The sequence below is a fragment of the Condylura cristata genome, unplaced genomic scaffold (assembly GCF_000260355.1).
Source record: "Condylura cristata isolate star-nosed mole 26May11 unplaced genomic scaffold, ConCri1.0 scaffold00009, whole genome shotgun sequence".
Taxonomy (NCBI): domain Eukaryota; kingdom Metazoa; phylum Chordata; class Mammalia; order Eulipotyphla; family Talpidae; genus Condylura; species Condylura cristata.
In genome coordinates this window covers 63,292,474-63,317,430 of record NW_004567110.1, presented here as the reverse complement: position 1 = coordinate 63,317,430, position 24,957 = coordinate 63,292,474, and the positions used below count along the sequence as shown (strand labels likewise).

The 24,957-nt window shown below is 35.4% G+C and overlaps 1 protein-coding gene across 4 annotated transcripts in view; it reads left to right on the top strand.

Annotated features, from left to right (window-relative positions):
* SPIDR (scaffolding protein involved in DNA repair) overlaps positions 1 to 24,957 on the top strand; it is a 363,400-nt gene that overhangs the window by 132,648 nt on the left and 205,795 nt on the right. For all 4 annotated transcript variants that reach the window (XM_012723064.1, XM_012723065.1, XM_012723063.1 and 1 more), the window contains exons 6-7: positions 2,596 to 2,846; positions 15,284 to 15,384. In XM_012723064.1, coding sequence (XP_012578518.1) covers positions 2,596 to 2,846; positions 15,284 to 15,384 — 352 coding nt within the window. The remainder of the gene's footprint in view (positions 1 to 2,595; positions 2,847 to 15,283; positions 15,385 to 24,957) is intronic.

Sequence of the window (24,957 nt, the reverse complement as noted above, 5' to 3'; positions counted from 1 at the left end):
ATTATATCTAGCTATCTACTTTCCCAACCTCAGATCTGGGTGCTGGTTTTTACCCCTTATTAGAGTCTGTTTGTTCTTCAGAATGTTGTTTTGATGAAAATTCCGTGTCAACATCTGATGTTGATAGCCTTCATTGAAATGTCTAGTGTCTACCCCCAGCCACGGAATAAAACCACATGTCCTGCTTGTAAGGTGTTTCTGCAGCCTTATGTTTTGATGCCTCATACAGATTTTCCTGTGCATGCTATTTTTTCTGACATCATATTCTTGTTCTTCCTGTGCCTTGTCCCCAGGATATATTTCTCTCTGCTTAAGTAATTCACACTTAGCATTCAGCATTAAGTGGAAGATCATGATTCAGGTGGCAGCTCTTTGTTTTTTTCCTTCTGTTTGTCCACCACATGGCTTTCTTCATCTCCCTGTGTTCTTTATGGAACCTGAGTGATACTTTCCTTGAAGTACTATTACCACATTGCCTTATAAATGATTTCCTGCTGACCTACCCAACCTCACAAAGACCTGTGACCCCCTCCCTTCTGTATCTGAGTACCCAAGAATGGACAACATTATGTTTGATTATTTACTGACATTTTCCCACAACAGTGGTTCTTAACTGAGGGTGTTACAGCCCTTCAGGGGACAGTTAGTAATGTCTGTAGTTATTTTTGATGGTTATAGCTAGTGTAGTAGTGCTGTTCTCTATAATTGGTACAAGTCAGGAGCCTGCTAAAGAAACTTGAATGCATAGGAAAGCCACTGCCACAGTATCTAACCAAAAGTGGCAACAGCGCTAAAGCTGAGCAATCCTGCCTCTAGGATGCAACAAAAAATAAATTAACTGAATTTTCAAAATAAACAGTCTGTTCCCTTTTGTGGCATTTTATTCAGATGCCAAGCAAAGGGAAACATGACTCAGGTGCTTATTAATTGGTTAACAGCTGCCTGTTGGTACTTAGACATGTAATGGATACTACCAAAAGGATAGTAGAACTAAGTTCTTCATTTGAGAAGATTTCTCATTTTTTCTAATTTTTAAAAAATGTGCATAGTAACAAGTGACTGCTCAAGCAACTTTTTTTTGAGATGTTGGTATGGATTAAGTTCCTAAAAAGGCTTTGACTATAAGATCCTTATAAAAGGCTAAATATGGTAAACTTTTATCATATGAAGATTATGAAAACTAATGAAAACTCTGTCCAAGTCTATACACATACACAAGTACACATGTACACATGTACTCACAAACCATCAACCTCAAATACTTGTATATTCATCTGTCTTTAATCAAGTTCCTGCTATAGTTCCAGGGACACAAGCCCTGTTAATCTGTTAAAGACAGGGCTCCTTATTAGTTAGGGACTCCATATTTACACTATGAATTAACCAGGTACAGACATCCATTTAGCTAACTGTACAATTTAGCATAAGTATTGATTTTAGAGGGGCTACAAATATACTGAGAAATTAGAACATTGAAAGATAAATTGTTGCTGACAGGAGAACAACCTGCAAAACCTATCAGTGGGAAAATAAAATGTCGACTACACTTACATTTTTGTCTTTGTCTAGGGAAAGACAGAACATATTATAGAAAAAAATGTTTTGATTTTCCTCACTAGTATTAGATAGGTAATATAATTTGTATTTTACAATCTAGTTTTCACACAAAAACTCTTCTTGTAGTACTTAAGATAATTGGCATGGGCCTCCGTAGTGGCACAGGATTTAAAAACAGCTTTGTCAAGCTGTTGCAGCATGAGTTTGATTTCTGGTAGGTCAGGGAGCTTAACCATATGGCACAGAAGACCTCTCTGTCTCGCCTGCTGCTCCCCTCAGCAGTGTATTTCAGTACATCTGCCTGTTCTACTTCCCACTGTCTCTGTTGAATCCTCTAACCCTCCACATTTCTGCCTTTGCCCCAGTTCTTGTATGCATAAATAAATAATAATCTTTTAAAAAAATTATTTGAGCACAAGAAACATTTTAGGAAATGTTAGGAAAAAGATAAAGTGACTTATAGCCTTAAGTATTCCTCTGTTAATTATTAGCAATTTCCAGTTATAAAATATTATATGGAACTTCTGCTGGAAGTCACATCTATTTGTTATCCTTAGCAACTTCTTTGTTAAGTGAAGTGAGATAATTTTATTTATATTTTGTTTATAAGAGTAGTGAAAATTATTTATCTCACATTAGCTTTCAAAATTAAAAAGAATATTTTTGACAATAGGTGTTAGGTTATAGTGGCTATCCTCAATCATTCAGGCTGGTGTTACTAGTTCAGTGTTGAAGACTAACTATATGTGTGGCACATTTAGTTTATTGAAGGAAGATTGAAATATTTCTACTGGATTTTGTGTACTGTATATTATGAGATAATATCTGGGTTACAATTGGTTTAACCGCTTCTTATTGGGCATATGGCTTGATTACTTTTGGATTTTGTGTCAAAATCCAAAATGACTTTTAACTACAGATAAAAGTTTTAGCTACTTGTTTCAGTGAATATAATTATAAGGAAATATAATAATATCTACATATTAATGTGAAGTTGAATAAAGAGCTCTCCAAATTTAACTGCATTCCTTTTTTCAGACAAGGTCTACTGAAATTTTGGAGTATTCTTCAGATAGTGAAAGAGAAGATGGCTCAGAGAATGTCTTTCTCATTGATTCAGAAGCCTCTTACAAACATCATATGGATTTAGGATCGGATAGAAGTCAGGTTATAGAAAGACCGATAAATCCAAGAGTGAAACCTACAGAGGCCATTTTGTGTACACCTCAGAAAGAGACAAAATTTCCCAGGACTCCAGAAAATTCATCAAAAAAAGGGAAACTTTTAAGGTAAATCACAGCTTTCTTAATTCTTTTTACTTTATTTTTTTAGATTTTCTCTTTAAGTACCCAAATACCCAAAATTTTTATTTAAAACTTTTTACTTGTGAACAAAAATCAATACAATAAATTATAATTCCAGTAATCATATGGAAGTTCTAAGTTCTAGAGATGATTTTTTAACTTGTTGGCATTCACTGTTACAATGATAACCAGCTTAGGTGACTGCTTTCCTTACGGAGATTATTAGTTTATCAAATTTTATTGAGCATTAATATTCCAGGGATATCTTAGATAATTAAGATACATACATGACAGTTACTGTTTTCAAGTAATTTACAGTAGAGTGTACATATGGAGGTCCACCAAGACCTGCTGATATATTTATGGTATGTACATCAAGATAAGCTAAGTACAGTGTACACTAAGGACTCCAATTCAGTGTTAGTGTAGGGAGGAAACAAGAGGATCATGGTCCAATGAGCCAAGGACACTCAAGAGTGGTGAGTGGAACGAGTGCTTTCATCTGCTAGGATTCAAGGGATTTGAGGTAAGCAAAGTTGTTAACTGGCTTGGAAAGGATCCAGGGTCTCTAAATGTACTTCAGGGAAAAGGTAAGACAGATACAGAAAATAATGGGGAGTGTACATTGGAGATAGGAAGTGAAAGCTTTGTCAGTATCCAGAAATGGATGTTTGGGAGAGATAGGTAGGGAGAAGAGGCCCATTTTGCAGCAAAGGAGTAGAAGGTAGGGTTTAAGAATATGACCAGATCTTTTGGGCATGTATGCAGTATGATGAGTCAATTCATGCCTATTCACCATAAATATCTTTTATCTTTTTCTTTTTCACAAAATAAGAAATAAGTCCTGGTATGCAGTATGAAGTAGGAGGATGGTGACTTCTAATAGTCTCTGGAGATAACAGGAAGGGAAACCAATTAAAGGTATATGAATGTCTTTGATGTTGAAGTCAACACCATACCATTACATAAAATTAGGTTTCTGATCCTATTGAGGTCCTACTACATGAACAGCACTGAATTTTATCCTGGAGACATAGCAACTAACAAAGGCACCTATAGACCTGCTTGTGTTGGGGGAAAGACTGTTGAGAGCTTAGAAGTAAACATCTAGAAGGGCTATCAAAAGTTGATTGGCTTTATGGAGAAAAAGCAGAAAAGGGGATAGAGAATGGTATAGATACAAGTGAGGGCATTTAAATTTTAAACAGGCAATCAGGTAAACCCCTGAGAAGATGAGATACTGAGTAGCTTATCTATTGGAATGACATTTCCAGAGATGAAGTCATATGGTTTTGTTTGGTTTTTCTTGGTGGTAAAATGATTAGGGGTTTGTTGTTGGGGGTGGGGTAGCAATTGTTAGTATTTTACTTTCTGTATTCTGAAGTGATGGTACAAATTTTTTGCATATTTATATATTGGAATTTTACTGTCTGTTTGATTCTATATTTTCAAACAAACTGGTAGTGGTTTTTTGGTTTTTCTTTTTTCCCACAAAATCTGGGGTTTTTCCCACCAACTTCTCTGTTGGATTTAAATTGTTATATATGTACATACATGCATTTGTGTGGTATATATAAATGTTTATACTTTGTGTTATTAGTTCTATCAATCAGTCATATATTATATCAGCCCTATCATTATTTTTCAAATGTAAAAATTTGTTCTGTAGCCTTAAAATAATATTGTTCTTTCATACATATTCTTTTTTTCCTTCAGTTTTATGAAACTATACTGAAATACAGTATTTTGTAAGTTTAAGGTGTATAGTGACTTACATATAATTTAAAATGATAATCCTTTTATGTTTAGTTAGTATCATTAATTCATAAAACTGTATACCAACAATAAAAGAAATGCTTTTTCTTGTGATGAAACTTTTTAGGATCTTCTTCTTTATAACTTTCAAATATATTATACAGTAGTGTTAACTAGTCATATTGTACATTATATTCTTGGTACTTATTTATCTTTTGACTTGAAGCTTGTGACTTTTGATCTTCTTTTGCCAAAGAGATGTATGTACCTCCATGTTCACATCATTTTTTATACAAGCCAAGATATGAAAATACATCTAGTATTATTGATAGATCATAGGTTATTTTTATTTTTTAATTTTTTTGAGAAATATGTATATTGTTTTCTTAGTGGTTATATCAACTTATATTCCTAATAATAATGCATCGAGCTTCCCTTTTTTTAAACTGTCCACCTGGAATTTATCTTTTGTCTGTGTTGTTCAAAGCCTCAAACAAAAAGTTCTATTTATGCCAATAATGAAAGCAACACAACAAAGAGAAATTAATGCACTAATTTTTAAATCTAACATAGTCCTAAGCACAAACCTATTCTCAATAAATAAGTACACATAACTACTAACCAAGTAAGACTATTCTTGAGACAGTCTAGGGTTCTTTGTGTGTTTTACATGAAACTGAATAATAGGCAAAGAAACACATGTTAGAGACTTGATTGACAAAGACTCAGGAAAAGCCAAGGAACATGGTTCCAAAATATTAAGTTGACAAAGAGAATATGCCTTGGAATTAAATCTTTCCATATCCTAGATTCTTTACTTGGAATATATCACAATCTAAAGGAGCTTCTGTTGAAGATAAGAGGGACCTTGTTAATGTTGCCTGAAAAGGCCATGTGTGCTCATTTTTCTCTTTTGACTTTGTCACTAGCTACTATTAATATAGCAGGGCTTGCATTCTGAGCAGGGTTATACTATATAGACCTGCCTCTCTTTGGTTTAGATTATTTTTTTTTTTACATAAAAACACCAATACAGCCAGGGACAGTTCAGTGTATCCAAATTCTTTTATTTTTATACTGCTACATAGTTCTGCTTGACTACAAAACCTAGAATTCACTGGCAGTGGTAGCATTGGTATAGACAAGTGTCAATTCTAATATAAGAATCTCCGAAGTTCAGTGGTTACAAACCTTTTGACTACTTAATCTGCCACAATTTTTTTTCTTTATTCATTATCGTGCCAAATATTTCCTACAGAAATATTTTTTGACCTATTGCCTCTCTGGTGTACGCATCATCTTTTCACAAATCTATGTTATCCTGTTGAGGCCAAATAGGAAACCACCAACTCAACACTATATTTTAGGGAGGGCTCTTGACAGATCCAAGTTAAACTTTTGCCTTAACTGACGTTAATTTTATTTTTTTCATATTTGAAATACTTATATATATTTTATATCATTATTCATTTTATTACAATGTTGGTTTTATTTTATCAGGTGTGATCCAAACAGAATTTCTACCACCCATCACCTGTGTACCATAGTCACTTGTGTTCATCCTTCCCTCATTTTGATCCCTGTCCCTCTGCTTCCCTTGCAGAATGTATCTTCAATTTTTGTTTTGCTGTGGTCTTTTATTTTTTCCCTTATTTGGTTCTCCTGTATTCCTACTATACGAGAAATCATCCAATATTTTTCTTTTTCGTTCTGACTTATTTCACTGAGCATACATAATCTATTCTAGCAACATACATATTGCTACAAATGGCATTACTTAACTTTTTTGATTGCTGAGTAGTATTCCCTTGTGTATATGTACTACATCTTCTTGATCCAGTCACCTACATTTGAGCATTCGGATTGATTTCACATCTTACCTACTATAAATAGTGCTTCAGTAAAAATAGGGTTACAGATATTCTTTTGAATTTGTTTTTTTGTGCCCTAATAGTGGAATTGCAGGGCCATATGGTAGCTCCAATTTTAGTAAGACTGAGGAACCTCCGTATAGCTTTTCCATCATGGTTGGTTCAGTTTGCATTCTCACTAGCAGTATGGGAGAGTTCCATTTTCAGCACATCCTCACCAACATTTGTTGTTACTACTTTTTTGGATATGTACCATTCTTACTGGTGTAATATCATTGTGATTTTGATTTTCATTTCCCTGATTATGAGTAGTGTTGAACATTTTTTCATATGTCTCGTGGCCATTTGCTTTTCCTTTTGGAGAAGAGTCTTTAAGTTCTGCCCATTTTTTGACTGGCTTATTTATTTTATCAAGTTTGTAGTTCTTTGTATATCTTTGTGATCAGTCCCTTATCAGTTCTATGGAATGCAGAATTTTCTCCCAATCAGTAGGATAGCTCTTTTGTCTTGGTAATTGTCTCTTTTGGTGTGAATATCTTTAGTATCATGTTATCCCAGCTGTTCATCTTTTCCTTCACTTTCTTTGTCTTGGGGGATGTATCTTTAAAGATGTGACTTAGGTATAGATCTTGTAGTACTTTCCTCTATTTTCTTTTGTATATTTTATGGTTTCAAGTCTTATGTTCAGTTTCTTTATCCATTTTTGAGGTGTTTTTTTTTGTGCATGTAAGAGGTAATAGTCTTAGTTTCATTCTTTTGCATGTAGTAGTCCAGTGTTTGGAGCACCCGTTTGTTGAACAAGCTCTCCTTGTTGCATTGCATGTTTTTTTCTCCTTTGTTAAAGATTTATTGCCCATAAATCTGTTGGTTAATTTCTGGGTTTTCTATTTGATTCCATTGGTCAATTTGTCTTTGTTCCAGTACCATGCAGTTTTAATTATTGTGGCTTTGAAGTATAGTTTGAAGCCCAGGCTTGTGATACCTCAATGTCCCTTCTTTTTAGTTGGAGAGCATTGGCTATTCAAGTTTTTTGTATCTCCATATGAATTTTGTCATGTTTGTTCTATGTATTTGAAGAATGTCATTGAAATTTTTATCGGAGATAACATTGAATGCAAATTCAGTTGCTTTTGGTAGGATGACTATTTTGATCATGTTAATTTTTCCAGTCCATTTCTTTGTGTCTTCTATTTCTTTTAATATTTTACAGTTTTCTTTATGTAGGCCCTTCACCTTTTTGTTAAGTTTACTCCAGATATTTGATATTTTTGTTTAACTTATAAAAAGGATAATTCTTGATTCTTCTACTTCAGACTGATTGATTGTATATAGGAAGGCTACTGATTTTTGTCAATCTTGTATCCAGCTACTTTGCTATACTGGTTGATTATTTTGATTAATTTTTCTGTGGAACTTTTGGGTTTCTCTATGTATATTATCATATCATCTGCAAATAGTGAAAATTTTGACACTTCTTTTCCTATTTGGATTTCATATATATCTTTTTCTTCTCTTATTGATTGGCATTTTTTTTTCTGGCTGTTCTTTCTGGGATGGCAGAGGAACTTCCAGACACTTCCGTTGTAGAGAGTATTCTGAGCCTTGTTTTGTCTCAGTATCTCCTGTTTTTCCAGCCCCTACTGTGTGGAATTATATCTGTCATCTCTGCCAGTGACTCTCAGTGGTCTCTTGTGGTGTTCAGCTTCTTCTGGTAGCTCATTGAGTCCTTTTCTCTGGGAAGTGCCTTTTGATCTTTGTAGCCTTCTGATGTCCCAGGTTCCCTCTATGCTTGGATGCAGCCCCGGAGGATGGGGTGCATTTGAAGTGTTGCACCTGGGCCTGTGGTTGAGCCAGTCACTGGTTTTTTGTTTTGGGCACTGTGAGCCTTGCAAGGTAGTGTCTTACTGGCTCACAAGTCTTCCTGCCACTGCTGTTCAGTAACACCTTGAGTTCTAGTTCTTCACACTCTCCAGTTTTGCAGGCTATAAGTCCTTCCTCTAGGTCTCCAGGGTTCTTCTTATCCACTCAGAGCCTTCTCTCCCTGAGCAGTCTTTCCCTACCACTTGCGGGAGTGTTAATGGGCCTGTTTTGATTAGTCTGACTGTTTCCCCTTTCCCCTTATCTCAGGGGCTTTGCAAACTTGCTGGCCCCACCTTAGTGACTAATTCCTGGAACAAGCCCCCAGGTTTACGCTGTGGGGTGGGTGAAAGAAGAGTTACATGCCTTGAAGCTGCCCCAGTCACCAGATCAACAGATTTTTCTTCCCCATGCCCGGGAGGGACTCTTATGTGCCAACTTGCACAGTCTTCCCATGGTTCAGTTCTACTTACCAAGCTGAATGAGCAGGAAGCCTTGGTGCACTACTAGAGCTTCAGTGTTCCCCAGATTGATCGGGGTTGCAGTGTTCCACTTGTCCTATCTCTGGTGCTTCCGAGTAGGAGTTCCCTTCTCGGAACTCCCCTATCACCGGTTCTCCCTCAGTTATCTTCCTTCTAGTGAGTCCAGGTTGTCCTCATTTGGGTTGAAACTCATAGCATGGAAGTCAATAATCTGCTTTTATATATTCCCCCATGGGAGCTTGGACTTAGTGATCTCAGCATCTTTATTATGCCGCCATCTTACCCGTTCCCGAGTGGTCGAGCTGGACCCTCAGTGGCTTTTCCCGGTGCCCAGGTGCTCCATATCGGATCTGCTGCTGTCTTTCCTCAGCCTGAGCTCCACTCACCGAGCTGAGCTGAGCCATCTCCCTTCATCTCCAAGGCTTTATTGAGGGGCAAAGCGGCTCTGGCAGACTGCCAAACTTCCAAGTGCCTGAACAGTCCCAGGGTAGGGGAGGGTAGTTTTCTTATCCAAACTCCCCAGTTGCCCATTCTGCCTCTGTTATTTTCCTTCTAGTGAGTCCAGGGTCTTCTCATTTGGGTTGAAACTCGTAGTATGTAAGTCTGTAGTCCGTTTTCAGTCCTAAATTCCTGGGCGAGCCTGCACCCGGTGATCTCTGCGTCTTTACTCTGCCACCATCTTGTCTCTCTCTCTGAACCTTTTAAGTAAAATAATATGATAGTTTAAAAAAATAATAATAATATGATAGTTTGATAAATGAAATTAAAGTTTTAAATTGAGTGGCAATACTTTTTGTACCAATTTCAGGAATTCCAAATGTGATCATTCCATTTTTAGATGAGTGCCTCTTTGAAGGGTCTTGTTCTGTATCAGGCATGTCCCTGGTCGAAAGTGTCTTTTAATAGCTTAAGTTTATTTTCTTTTTATTGTAACTATTGATATAAACTTATATCCACTATCTTATTTTGTGTTTTTAATTTTTCTTTGTATTTAATTTTCTCTTATTTTGTGTCAGATTAATAATTTTTATTAATTCTTAAAATATTATTTATCCTTACATTTGCCATTTCAGGATATATTATATTACTGTTTTTTACATGTTGTCTTTTAGTTTTTGCTATTTTCATTTTGAAATACAATGATGCTTGGTTTACATTCCAGCTTTTAGATGTTTAATAACCCTAACATATGGCTTCTGGTTTAATAAATAAGAAAATATCCATTACATTACAAATTCAGTTGAAGTTTAGTTTTTCTCTCCATAGTGAGAGTTCACTTTTTTTATTTTTTAAAATATTGTATATACTTTACATCATTCTTACTTTTTGTACAATATGTTTTCTACTCTTAGGTGTAGTCCTCATAGAATTCCATACCAATTCTTCCATGCACTGTCACCATCGTTCCTTGTGCTCCTCTCTCCTCTGTTTTGATCTCTTTCCTTCCTCAATAGAATGTCTCTGATTTATAGTTGCCTTTTCATTTTTTTTAAATTTATTATATATTTTTTTCCTGACTCTTATTTGTTTCCCCTATATTACTCCTGTTAGTGAAACTATCCAGTGTTTTTCTTTTTTCTTTCTGACTCGTTTCTCTGAGCATAATCTCTTCTAGCTCCATTCCTGCTTCTGTAAATGTCATTAGTTTACCTTCTTTCATTGCTGAATAATGTTCCATCGTGTATATATATATATATATTATAATTTCTTGATCTAGTCATCCATTTTTGGACTTTTGGGTTGTTTTCATGTCTTACCTCCTACAAATAGTGCTTCAATAAACATATTGGTCCACGTATCTTTTTGAATTAATGTTTCTGTGTCACTTGTGTAGATTCCTAGGAGTGGAATTGCTGGATCATATGGGAGCTCAATTTTTAATAGTGAGGAACCTCTGCACAGTTTTCCCTACTTGGACCTGTTTGCATTCCCACCGTATCTCACCCAACATTTGCTGGTACTTTTTTGTTTGTTTGTTTGTTTGTTTGTTTAAAGATATGTGCCACTATCATTGATGTCAGGTGGTATCTCATTGTGGTTTTGATTTTCATTTCACTGATTACAAATGACCATGTAGCATCTTTTCATATACCTGTTGGCCATTTGCATTTCCTATTTGAAGAAGTGTCTTCTTAGCTCTTCTACCCATTTTTGACTGGATTGTTTACAGTTTTTTGTTAAATAATGTCAGTTCTTTGTAGATCTTTGTGCTCAGTCCCTTATCTGTATTATAGTGTATAAAAGTTTTCTCCCAACCAGTAGTTTATCTCTTTGTTTTGGTTAATGTCTTTTGCTGTACAGAAGCTTTACATTTTGCTGTAATTCCAGCTGTTCATCTTTTCCTTCACTTTCTTTGCTTTGGGATGTATCTTTAAAGTTGTTACAGAGTTGTATGTCATGTAGCTTTTTTCCATATATTTTATGGTTTCATGTCTCATGGCAATGAGACATTTTGAGTTCGTTTTTGTGCATGGTGGGAGGTAGTAGTCTAGCTTCATTCTTTTCCATATAGCAGTCCAATTTTCCCAGCACTATTTGTTGCACAGACTCTACCTGTTCCATTGCATATTTTTGTTCCATTGTCAAATATTAGTTGTCCATAATCTGTGAGTTTATTTCTGGGTTCCCTATTTGATTTCATGGTTTATATATGTTTGTTTTTGTCCCAGTATCTGATAGTTTTATTTATTATGGCTTTATGGCATAGTTTGAGTTCTGGGAGTGTGATACCTCCATTCTGAGAGTTTCTCTCTCTCTCTTCTCTTTTCCCTGACATTCCAGCTTTCCTCTGTGTCCTGGCTAATCACTTTCGTCACCCACTTCGTCTAACAAGTTCGGGTTCTCTCAGGAACTCACTATATTTCTCCCTCTCTATTGTTTATATGGAAGAAATTTATCCTAGCATCTCTTCACTCTCATGTTCACTCTCCTTTTTTTGAGAACTAACTTCTGTCTTGAATTTGGTATTTGATAAATTGATGCTTATTTAAAATCTTTATTCCATATGTTCTAGCTAAATAATGTATTTCTATTAATTTTAAAGACTTTTCTGGTTAAAAGATTTATGTAAGGAATAGCATTATATTTTGACATGCTTCATAGTGATACATATACTGCTGGTCCATCACTATAATTCTTGTATAGTAAAATTCCATCTATCTATACATACATTTTTTTCTTACACATTTTCCTTTTGATCACTATTAGTTTCCCAAGTTTCTCTGATTAAAATAATATTAGAATATGTGCACTTTTCCCCATGTACACATATGTGAAATTTTCTCAAAAACAACTCTTGTTCTATCTGTTTTCAGAAGAACATGAACTGCTATAGGGTTTCTCATTAATTTTAAAGATATTTTAAATATTGATAGTCTGCTTAATTCAGCCTAAAGTAACTTAAAGGAACATTATTGCTTCCTTTCTGCTCATTTTTCTGTCTATTTTGCATTTGGAGTTTTCAGAATCAATGAAATTCTAAAGTCTTACTTCAGGTCATAGAAAGTAATGCTGTAAGGAACATATGAAAATGAGTAGCCCATTTCTAAGAATGACTAATTTTCCTTATCTCTATCTGTCTGTCTATCAGTCTGTCTATCTATCTGTGTCTGTCTGCCTACCTACCTATTTGTTACTTAATTAAAATTTTTCTTACAGCGTTGCTAATTTTTGAATCGTATTTTACTTCTCTCCTCATACATAGTTCCTGTGGTTCTCCTACCACCACAGCACATGTGACCCATTACCACAGTCCTTTATGTTCTTTCCTTCCATTTTGACTCCTTACCCTAACCCCTCCCCTGCTGTATGGCTGCATATATCTGATAAACTTACAAAGTAACTAGTTCTTTTTTTTTTATATAGATTTTATAATCTGCTACTTTACTGAACTGATTTATTATTTTAATTAGTTTATGGATTTTTTAGAGTTCTCTGAATATTATATATCATCTGCAAATAATGATAATTTCACTTTTAGTTTCCTATTGGATTTCTTTTATATCTTTCTCTTCCCTAATTGCTCTAACTAGAACTTCTGGTACTATATTGAGAACCCGTTGCAAGAGTGGACATTCTTGTCTTCTTCCAGAGCTTAATGGAAAGAGTTTCATTTTTTCACCATTGAAAATGATATTAGCTGTGGGTTTGTGACATATGACTTTTATTAAAATATGCTCTTTTATGCCAAGTTTTTGTTTATTACTATTCACTTTCCTCTAATATTGTTTGTGCCATCTCCCATATATTCTAGAAGTTTTTGTTCTCATGTCATTTGTCATAATTTTTTTTTTCCTTATTATCCTAGTGGTCTTTCAGTAGCATATTGTTCAATCTCCATCTAGTGGGGGATATCCATTCTTTTCTTTTTGTAGCTGGTTTCTAATTTTGTATCTTTGTTGTCAAAGCAGTTGCTTGGTATGATTTCAGCCTTCGTGTACTTGTTGATGGTTTTTACAGCCCAGTAGAAGGTCAAATCTGGAGAATGAAATGTGCGTACTTGATAAAAATGTGTATTGGGTATTTGGGGGTGCAGTGTACTATAGACCCATGAGGTTTAGAACTTTAGGGCTATTTAAGGCTATTGTGTCTTGTTTATGTTACCTTGTTTAATCTCTTGATTGGTCATAGTGAGGTATCCAAGTCTCCTACAGCATATGTATTTCCCCCTGTGTCTGTTTTCACAGATAATAGTAATTGTATACAGATTGTTGAATGTCAGGTCTTCCTGGTTTATTATCCCATTATATAGTGTCCATCTATGTCACTTGTCACCTTTTGCAGCAGGAAATTGATTTTATCTGATATCAGAATGACTGCTCCCACTTTCTTTTGGGTGCTGTTTGTAGAATTTTTTTCCAATCCTTTACTTTCAGTCTATGTTCATCTCTAGAACTTAGGTGCATTTCCTAGAAGCAGAAATAGGTTGAATTCTGTTTTTTAATCTAACATGTTAGCTTCAGACTTTTTTTTTTTTTGTGAGTTTAGTCCATTAATGTTTAGGGTAAGAATTAGTATAGTATGTGGAAGTCTTGTTGCCATTACATCATCATGGTCATGAGGTCTGTTTAATTCCTTGTTCAGTTCTTCATTTTCATTCCCTTGTTGTATTAGGTCCTAAGCTTTCTTGTAGTTTACAATACTTTTTTTTTTTTTTAAAGATTTATTTATTTATTCGTACAGAACAATATTTTCTTTAGTTAACACATTCCCAAAAATTTTGTTTGTCTGAGAAAGTCCTCTTCCCTCATTTTGGAAGGAGAACTTTACAGTATAAAGTATTCATAGCTGGCATTTGGTGTCTTGGAATGTTTTTTTAATATGTAATTTTGGATACTTTCTCCTTGCCCATGATATTTCTTCAGAGAAGTGTGATGTTAGCCTAACTAGGTTTCCTTTATAGGCTAATTGTTTCTTCTTGCTCATCAGCTCATTATTTTTTCTTTGTCTTGGACTCTTAGAAGCTTTATAAATACATAAACATCTTTTTTTATTCAATACATCACTAGGTTCAGAAAAGTGAGCAGTTTCTGACATCCAACTTTTTTTTTTTTTGAAGGACTTTTTTTTTTTTTTTTAAAGATTTATTTATTTATTCGTACAGAACTGGGGTACAGGCCAGAGATGCGGAGGGTGAGAGGATTCACCAGGGACAGAGTGGGGAGCAGAACAGGCAGATCAACGAAGTACACTGCTGAGGGGAGCAGCGGGCGGGCCAGGAGAGGTCTGCCATGCCATGTGGATCTCCTCCAGGGCAGGCGGGGATCGAAATCATGCGGAAGTGGCTTTGGCTTCTTAGTGCAGTGCTTTAACCCGCTGCGCCACCAGGGAGGGCCAGATGGACTTTTTTTTTTAAGGACTTTTATGATATCTCTATGTGTAAACTATCTGAATTATTTTCTTGTCATGCAATTTCTAATAACAGTGTGTGTTTGTAATTAATACTCATTTATCTTTGTGATCTAAATAATAAGCCCATTTCCAAATCCTAGTTTTTTAGCATACTATCAGCAGTTTAAGAGTTTTTTCGTTGACTACACTATAAGTCTTCTTCTTTGCATTTATCTGCTTCTCTCATCTGCCAAGCAGATTCTGAGCTTGCTCTGTCTGCCACATCGTATACTTCCTGCTAGTTTCTGCTAACATTTTGCTAGGCTGAACAGGTAACATGTAATCAACGCGTGTTTTTAGAATAAGAATAAAAAAAGTAGAAAGGGAGTCAAATTACTCTGAATGTAGCCCATATTTCTAAAAATTAGAATACTTCTAAGAATGTTAACAAAGGATATTACTTACTATGAAGATTTGGCCTCTGGGAAAAGGATGTACTGCCAAATAAGGTAAAATTTAAATGTTTTATCTCTTTGTTAATGGTGGAAGTATATAAAATCTAAGTGTCTTTAACTTTTCTGAAGCTGTTCTATTAACTAAACTTAATACATTATAATTCATTATACAGAGGTGGACTAGCAGAAAGAATAAATGGGCTGCTGAATCGAGAGAGATCTGCCATTTCTATGTGGAAATACCAATATGCTTCTTCCCCAAAGATACCTTCAGGTAAGGTTTCCATCAACATCTGAGATTGTGAATAAGGAATGTGTTACTTCCCCACAGACCCTTCCATAGTTCAATAGAAGAATTCTTCTTGAAGATCTGACTTGGAAGGCTATATATTACTACTATCTCTTGCTAAAGCTAAGCAAATGATTTCCATGCATTTGTAACTGCAATGCATAGAAATATGTCTTATCTTTCAATGTACATGTTACATTTATTCTTCCTCTTGCACACACAAGCCCTGAAACAAGCATTTTATGACAACACTAATCTTAAAATGTATAATATTTCCTTTATTTTTACCATAATGTAGTCTTAGTAAATTGATACAGGACCCTTTTAATGAGTTGAAACATACAGTGTGAAAGTGACTGTTTCAAGCAGGTGGTTGGAAACTTCTGTTTGTTAGGATTATTTTTAATATTTAAAATGTTTCACATACCTAGAAAAGCTTCCTTTTCTCTGAGGCACTGTTCTTTTATTGGGTACTCTCTCTATTGGTATGGGAAAAGAGGTGAGTGGGCATGGTTATCTATTCTATATCTGTTGCTAATAGTATCTCTCCAGAGGAATCCTTGGAATATACATTTTAATAGACTAACACGTTATTTTTGTACATGCTAGAGTACAAAGTGGAACTAGAGAATTAGTTTGAACATTTGAATATATGTTTTCAATTATCACATATTTCTTTAGAAGATATTTCAGTTCCTTTTTTTTTCCATTGGTCTCTAGTTTTATTTTCTATACCACACCCAGAACCAAAATATCCATAGTTCTCCATTATGTTCCTATCTCACTTTTTTCACAACTGAGAATGATATTAACCGTTGGTTTGTCATAGATGGCCTTATTATGCTTAGATATGTTTCATCTCTCCCTATTTTTTGAGGATTTTTGTCATGAATGAATTTTGAGTCTTATCAAATGTTTTCTTGATATCTGTTGGTGTGATCATGTGATTTATATTTCTTTTAATTGGCACAGTAAATTGTATTGATTGGTTTTTCAAATAATTGAGTCACTATAGTATCTGTGTAATAAGTTCCATTTGGTGATGGTGTTTGATCCTTTCAATGTATTACTGAATTTGATTAGCTAAGATTTTGTTGAAATTTTTGCATGAATGTTCATCTGCACATTGGTCTCTAGTTTTATTTTCTTGTGGTGTCTTTGTCTGGTTTTGATATCGGGGTTTTTGTGGTTTCATAAAATGTCTTTGAAAGTATTCCCTTTGCCTTAGTTTGTTTTTGGAAGAGTTTTAATTTCTCTGTGAAGGTACGGTAGAACTTGCTAGTTTAACCACATGGTCCTGGACTACTGTTCTTTGGATGGATTTTGATTATCCTTTCAATTTTCTTGTCTGTAATTGGTTTCTTAAGGATTTCTTCTCCTTCCCTATTCAGTCTTGGATGATTATATAATTCTAAGAATGTGTCCATCTCTTCTGATAATTAGATTTGTTTGTTAGCCATAGACAAAGGAGTGAAGACTTTGCTCTGGAAGAAGGATAGTGGTCTCTAGAAGGATAGTCTCTTCAACAAATAGTACTGGAAAAACTGGATTGCTAGATACAAAAGAAGGAAATTGTACTACTACCTCACACCGTACACAAAAACCAACTCAAAGTATATATAAAACTGGAAACCATAGAATATATAAGAAGAAAACATAGACAAAACAATCTATGACATGCATGTTAGAAACATCTTCAAAGACTCATCCATGAAGCTTTCTTAATGAATGAAATGATAAACAGGTGGGACTACATTAAACTAGAAAGCTTCTGTGTAGCAAGAGACAATAGCTAAGATCAAGAGACACTCTACAGGCTGGGAGAAATATTTGCACTCCACATAACTGATGAGAGATTAATATCAATGATCTAATAAAAGCTGATGCAACTCAACAAAAAGAAAGCAAAAAAATCCAGTAAAAAGCAAATAGAAGAGCTAAAAATACACTTTTACAAGAGGAAATGCAAATGGCCAACAGTTATATGAAAAAACTTCTCAACATCACTTATAATCAGGGAAATGTAAACCAAAACCATAATAAGATATCATCTCACACCAGTGAGAATGACCCATATTAAAAAACAACAAATGCTTGTGAGGGTGTGGAACTGTGTGATGGGTCCTCAGAATACTAAAAAAGGAGGCCCTCCCTGGTGGCGCATCAGGTTAAAGCACTGCACTAAGAAGCTTAAGCCACTTGCGCATGAGTTCGATACCCGCTTTCCATGGGGGAGATCCACATGGCGAGGCAGACCTCTCCTGACCCGCCCACTGCTCCCCTCAGCAGTGTACTTCGTCGATCTGCCTGTTCTGCTCCCCACTCTGTCCCTGGTGAATCCTCTCACCCTCGCATCTCTGGCCTGTACCCTAGTTCTGTATGAATAAATAAATAAATCTTTAAAAAAAATACTAAAAAGGAGCTATCAAATGACACAATTTTAGTCCTAGGAGTTTACCCAAAGGACACATAAACATTAAATTGAAAGAAGATCTGCACTACCCTGTTTATTGCAGCACTGTTTACAATAGCTAAGATATGGAAACAATCAACATACCCAAAAATACCCTTGCCCAGATCGAGAAGATATGGTATATAATCACAATGGAATACTACTCAGCATTTAGAAAAGATAAAATGCCATTAGCAGCAACATGAATGGAGCTAGAAGGGATTATGCTCAGTGAGATCAATACAAATGAAAAAGAAAAATATTAGGTGGTTTCAACAGTAGGAGGTATATAGAGAACCAAACAAGGGGTAGGAGAAAAAAACCAGCAGGCAAACTATAAATTGGAGATATACAACAAGGGCTGGAGAGGGAACAGCACAGGAGATTATAGTGATGGGTCATGGGTGTCTTGGTGGTGGGAATTTTATGGGGATTACACCTGAGAGGAGACATCAAACATAATACAAAAATTAACAATGATATAAAACATATGTATTTGTGTGCGTGTGTAATATATGTAGACACAAACACATACATGCTTCTGTGTATGTATACACACACTTAACTAAAAACATACCTGAAGTTATGAAAGAAAAAGTATTTAATCTGCAAAGAATTCCTTATGCACACCTTAGAAAAATTAGTGATGAAATAAAGGAGAATGAGTCTGAGATGAAAATATATTATGATCAGCCTTCCCTGGTGGCAGAATGGGTTTGGATGCAGCACTGCAAGCTAGCTACAGCCACTTCAGTGCAAGCTCAATACTTGGTTGGGGAAGTAATCCACGTGGCACAGCAGACCTCTCCTATCTTACTTGGTGCTCCCCTCAGCAATGTATTTCACTGATCTGCCTATTGTGCTCCCCACTGTCTCTGGGGAAGCTTCTCATCGCCCTTCCACCTCTGGCCTGTACCCCAGTTCTGTATGCATAAATAAATAAATCTTTAAAGAAAAAAAAATGCATCCTACTTGTTAAAAAAAAAAGAGAGAGAGAAAATAATATATTATGATCAAGGGTAGAAATTACTTCCAAAAAACATTTTATGAGCTTGTGGTAACAATAAATCTAATGTTGCATGGGAAAGCATGCAGATAGTAATATTCAATAAGTGTGAATAGAAAGATATGGCATTATTCTGTGGTCACTTGTAATGCTCATAGAGCTGGAGTTTAGAAAGAACCAAAAGTAGTATTTCTTCCTCTCCCATAGGGTTTTGACTACCTTTTTATTTACAGGGTGTCCTTGTTTACCAAGTCAGAATCCCATCTAGTTTGTTACACACTCAAATGGATATTTAGCTTTGGTTAATTTGGCTGAACAAGCATATACATCAGTTATGGTTCTCCCTTCTTCTAATGGGTTTACTAATTAGTACTAATCTAATTTTATAAGCCAAATCCTACTTTTGTTCTAGATAATAGTAATTGTAGAAAATCTCACTGTCTTTCTTCACTTATTTCCTTCAGATAGAAATTATGGCTTTCTAAACTAATCTGTAGAATTTAATTGTTTAGTTTGAGGCTTTTCTTGACATGGTTCTGACATTTTTGGATTATCAATCAATTACTTGACTACATAGTTGAGAGGCATGGGATATGCTTACTAATTTGAATGAGTATCTCCAAAGCATATTTCTGCTTTTTTTCATTTTTAGATTTTTATTTTGAGATGATTGTAGATTTTCATGCCATTGTAGAAAAAATAATACAGAGTGATTTCTTGGTCTCTTCACCCAATTTCTTTCACTAATAACATCTTTTCTATCTTATGATAATACAACCAGAAGATTGCTCCAGGGTAGAATTTATCATGTTCAGCTTTTACAAATTTTGTTAGTACTAATGATTAGGTCTGTGTTTCTTTTTAGGTAATTTTCTTACATGTGTAGAGTCATGTACCCATCACTACAGTGTGGATACAGAAAAGTCTATCACCATAAGATCATGGCTGCTGAACTTACAGATATAGCTACTTTCCCCCCCAGCCTTCTCTCTCTTACCTTGTAACTATTAATCTGCTCACCATTTCCACAATGCCATTTCAAAATAAATGAATTATGTGCTATATAACCTTTTGGGATTGCCTTTTCTTTTTCCCCCTCAGCATAATTCCCTTGATATTGATCCAAGTTTGTTTGCCTATCAATAGTTGGCTTCATTTTCACTAGTGTATGTTCTCTGGTATGAATTTGCTATGGTCTGTTCACAAGTTTGTACCCACTGAAGGATATTTCAACTGTTTACAGATTTGTATAGTTATAAGTTGGTGTATAAGGTTTTTAGTGAATATAGGTTTTTTTCTCTGGTACAGTTGATAATAAGTATGCAACCTAGGTGTATTTCTAGTTTTATAAACATGTCTAGTTTTATAAGGCATTGTATATATTCATATTAAATCTGTCAGTGGTTATCTTTACTATTTCTTTATGGCTAAACAGAAATCTTCTTAAATATATTTGGTTTCTGGATTATAATTTTTAATTTCTTTCTGCATGGATAACTTACTTTTCTGGTGCTTTTATACTCACATAGGAAGAGGAGACCTTGTTTTCATCTACCTACTACATTTCAGTATAAAAGATATGCAACCCATGTACTCAGAACTGAATAACTTAAATATGTGCATACTTCCTTGGTTAATTTTTGTGATATTCTAAGGAGGCATTAAGCTTAGCTACTTAAGAATAAAGGAGTATATATGCTATACATGAAGGCCAGTGCAGGTGAGTGTGTTAGATCACATGCAAAGAGGAGAGGGCAGCAGGATCCAAAACACTCGGGCCTGGAAGCCATGATTGGATTTTACATTTATTGTGATATCTTGGGAATATGTATTTTTGAATGTGGTTATAGAATAGAGAATAGAAGATTATAAAAGCTAAAGAAAAATTATTTCTAAGATATCCCTTTAGGTCTATTTTCTTTTTCTTTTTCCTTTTTTGAAGAAAAAAAGGCATTTACTTGGATGGCAGTGACCAGTATTTAGTAAGTGATATTCCAGGCATTTCTCATGTTTACTAATTCAGTTAATCTTCAAAGCAACCCCTTAGGTTAGGTCTCTATTCTACTCCAGAGATGATGAGAATGGAGATGGATGTAACCCTGCTGGTCTGGTCATTGGGTAGGAGAACCAAAATAATCTGCTTTGATGGTCATGGCTGTGGCCTATTCCCTTTTGTTAGATGGATTGAGAGACAGATCCTGTTAGGCAGAGAACATAAGTCCATGTTGTGATTAAGTTCTATTCATGTGAAGGTAGAGAAAGCTGTATATCAGTTCCCTTGTTTGACCTGTTTTTAGTAACACTGTGACAGATATTTTTCACAATTTGTTTCAGAGTAAGTTTTAAAAACTTAAAATAATTATACATATTCTTTTTTTGTGATTTACCTTTATCTTTTTTAATTTTATAATAGTTTAATTTTACATATTTTTGTGCATTTTTACATCTCAGCTGCAATCCCCTTCAGTTTCCCATCACCAAATCACCTATGCGCTTTCACCATAGTCCAGTGGATTTCCCTCCCCCTGCTGTTTTTGATCCCATTTCCCACTCTACCCCCACAAAATGTCTCTGATATATAGCTGTTCCTCATTAACATTATTTTCTCGCATGGTCCGTTATATTCCTGCTATGAGAGAAACCATCTGGTACTTTTCCTTTTCTTTCTGGCTTATTTCACTAAGCATGATTTTTTCCAGCTCCATCCATGTTGCTGCAAGAAACATGTATGTGTGTATGTATGTATGTATGTATTTATGTCGCTGAGTAATATTCCACTGTGTATATGTACCACATCTTTTTTATCCAGTCATCCATTTTTGGGCATTTGGGCTGTTTTCATGTCTTTCCAATTGTAAATAAAGCAGCAGTAAACATAGGGGTACAGGTATCTTTTTGAATCAGTGTTTTTGTGTCTTTTGGGTAGATACCTAGGAGTGGGATTGCTGGGTAATAGGGAAGCTCCATGTTTAGCAGTTTGAGGAACCTCCAAATAGTTTTCCATAGTGGTTGTACGAGTTTGCATTCCCACCAGCAGTGCAGGAGAGTTCCTTTTTCTCCATATCCTCGCCAACATTTGTTGTTGCTAGTTGTTTGAAGATGTGTCATTCTCACTGGGGTGAGGTGGTAGCTGATTGTGGTTTTAATTTGCATCTCCCTTACTACAAGTGATGTTGAACATTTTTTCATATGCTTGTTGGCCATCTGCATTTCCTCTTTGGAGAAGTGTCTTTTTAGCTCTTCTGCCTATTTGTTGGCGGATACTTCATTTTTGTTGAGTTTCATCAGTTCTCTGTATATGTTTGTGATCAGTCCTTTATCTCTACTTTTGTGTGAGAAAATTTTTTCCCAATCAGTGGAATTTCTGTTTGTTTTTGTGATGTCTCTTTTGCTGTACAGAAGCTCTTTAACTTGATGTAGCCCCATCTATTTATACTTGCCTTCACCATCATTGCATTGGGTGCTCTGTCTTTAAAAGATGTCGCTGAAGTGTATGTCGTGTAGTGTTTGGCCTATCTTTGCTTTCAGGTATTTCATGTTTTCTGTTCTTATGTGTAGGTCTTTAATCCACTCCGAGTTGATTTTTGTGTATGGTGTGAAGAGTAATCTAGCTTCATTTTTTTGCATGTAGCATCCCAGTTTTCCCAGCACCTGAACAAACTTTCTTTGTTCCATTGTATCTTCTTTGCTCCTTTGTCAAATCTGTGGGTTTATATCTGGGTTTTCTATTTGAATCCACTGGTCTATACATCTATTCTTGTTCCAGTACCATGCAGTTTTGTTATTATGGCTTTGTAGTATACCCTGAAGTTTGGGATTATAATACCTCCATTCTCTGTCTTCTTAATCATGAGGGTTTTGGCTATTCAAGGTCTTTTGTTGTTCCATATGAATCTCATCAATATTTTTTCTATTTCTTTGAAGAATGGCATTGAGACTTTTATTCTTTTGGTAAGATAGCCATTTTGATGATGTTAATTCTCCCAGTCCATGAGCAGGGGATGTCTTTCCATTTCATGGTATCTTCTTGGATTGCTTTTAACAGTGTTTTGTAATTTTCTTTGTATAGGTCCTTTACCTCTTTTGTTAGCTTGACTCCCAGATACTTCAGCAGAAATGCCACAATTTTGTCATGACTAAAGCCCCACTCCAAAAAATACTACAAGAAGCCCTCAAACCAAATCCAACAGAAAAATGAACAAGACAGTTCAAAACAAGGACTAAAAATACAAAAGTGCCCCCAAAAAGGCAAATGTAGGGTGCCAGTATATCAATATTATCTTTAAATGTAAGTGGCTTAAACTCATCAATAAAAAGACACAGAGTTGCAGGATGGATTAATAAACAGTACCCAGTGTTCTATGTCTACAAGAAATACAGCTAACTACAAAATATAAAAACAAATTGAAAATAAAAAGAATGGAAAACAACCCTAGAAGCAAATGGACCAAAAAAGAAGGCTGGAACAGCTATACTTATATCTTAATTCTCTTTAATTTTGCATCTTCGAGGGAGCTGATTAGTTTTTCCATTTGATCATTTCTGTTTTCATTACTTTGCCCAGCATTCTTTATCTCCTCTATTGGCCTTTTCATCACCTGTTTTCCTTCTATTTTCTTTTTTAATGTCTTTTTTTTTCCTTCAATTCGTTGATTGCTTGTCTCATATTCTTTTTTTTTCTTCATTTCTTTCTTTTCTTTCATTCACTTACTTGTTTGCATTGTTCAATTCCTCGATGGCTTGCTTCATATCATTTTTTTCCTTCTCATCTTCTTTTTGTTTGTTTATCGTGATTCTGATGCACTATCTGGTAGGCTAAACAGTTCTTTTTTTTTTGGTGCTTTCTGGTGACTGATCTTTTTGTGGTGAATTTTTCCCCTTGGACTTGCTTTGGTATTTGTTTGTCTTCTTTTCTCTGTTGTGTATTTTCTAATACTTTGTATTTGCTGAGACATGATGCTACTGTTATTGACTGGCATTTTTTTTTTGGATGTTCTTTCTGGGATGGCAGAAGGACTTCCAGACATTTCAGTTGGGGAGGATATTCTGAGTTATGCTTTCTTTCAATATCTTCTATTTTTCTAGCCCCCACTGTGTGAAATTGTCTCCGTCGTCTCAGCCAGTAGCAATCAGGCGTGTCTTGTGGTGTTCAGCCTCTTCCAGTAACATGTTGAGTCCTTGTCTCTGGAAGGTGCCTACTGATCTTTGTAGCTTTCTGATGTCATGTGTTCCCTCCATGCTTGGATGTGCCCGTAGTGGGTGGGGCACATTAGAAGTGCTGTAGGTCTCACTGGAACTGGGCCTGTGGTTGAGTTGGTAGCTGGTTTAGTTTACTTTCTGCACACTGTGAGCCTTCCTGGCTCACAAGTCTTCAGGCCTCTGCTGTGGGGGCGGGGGATGCAGGAATGCAGGGAGTGTCAGAGGGCTGCAATTCTCCCAGCTGAGCAGGATGCTAGTCCTCCCTCTGAGCTTTCAGTTCTCTTTTTGCCCACTCCAAACAGTTTCTCCCTGAGTAGTCTTTCCCCACCTCTAGGGGTCCTCTCACAGTGTTCTCTCTTTAACCCCAGGGTTTTACTGCAGTTTTGTGGGTAGATGCCATAAGCAGGTAGACCCATAGCTAGTTTCCCAGTCTGAGGCTCTTCCTAGGGCCTCTCTATATGCTAGGATGTCCTTTTTATGTTTATTTTTAAATACTTATTCACATATATTTTAATAATCTTTTTTACATTACTTTCTTTTCATATTATCTAGTCCTCCCAGTCACCCCGAAGACCTGCACTGTGCCTTCGCAGTCATTAAAGTATCAAAATTTCTATTCTCTAGTCCATGGAGTCAGAGATTATTTGTTAAATGATGAAGATTTCTGGAAGCAGAAAGCAGGTCTACTCTTTTCAATTTTTCACTGTGTAGTCTTATTAAACAGAAGGCTTCTAATAATGTTTTAAAGTGTCTTCAATTAGTTATTTTAAAATGTTGATTGTTTTTTTAAATTGAATTGCAACAGGTATGCAACTAGATAATTTTCAGAGTATCTTTTGTGTAGATCAGTGGCAGGTTTTTGTTTGTCCTTTATTTCTGTGTTGATTTCAGTCATATAAAA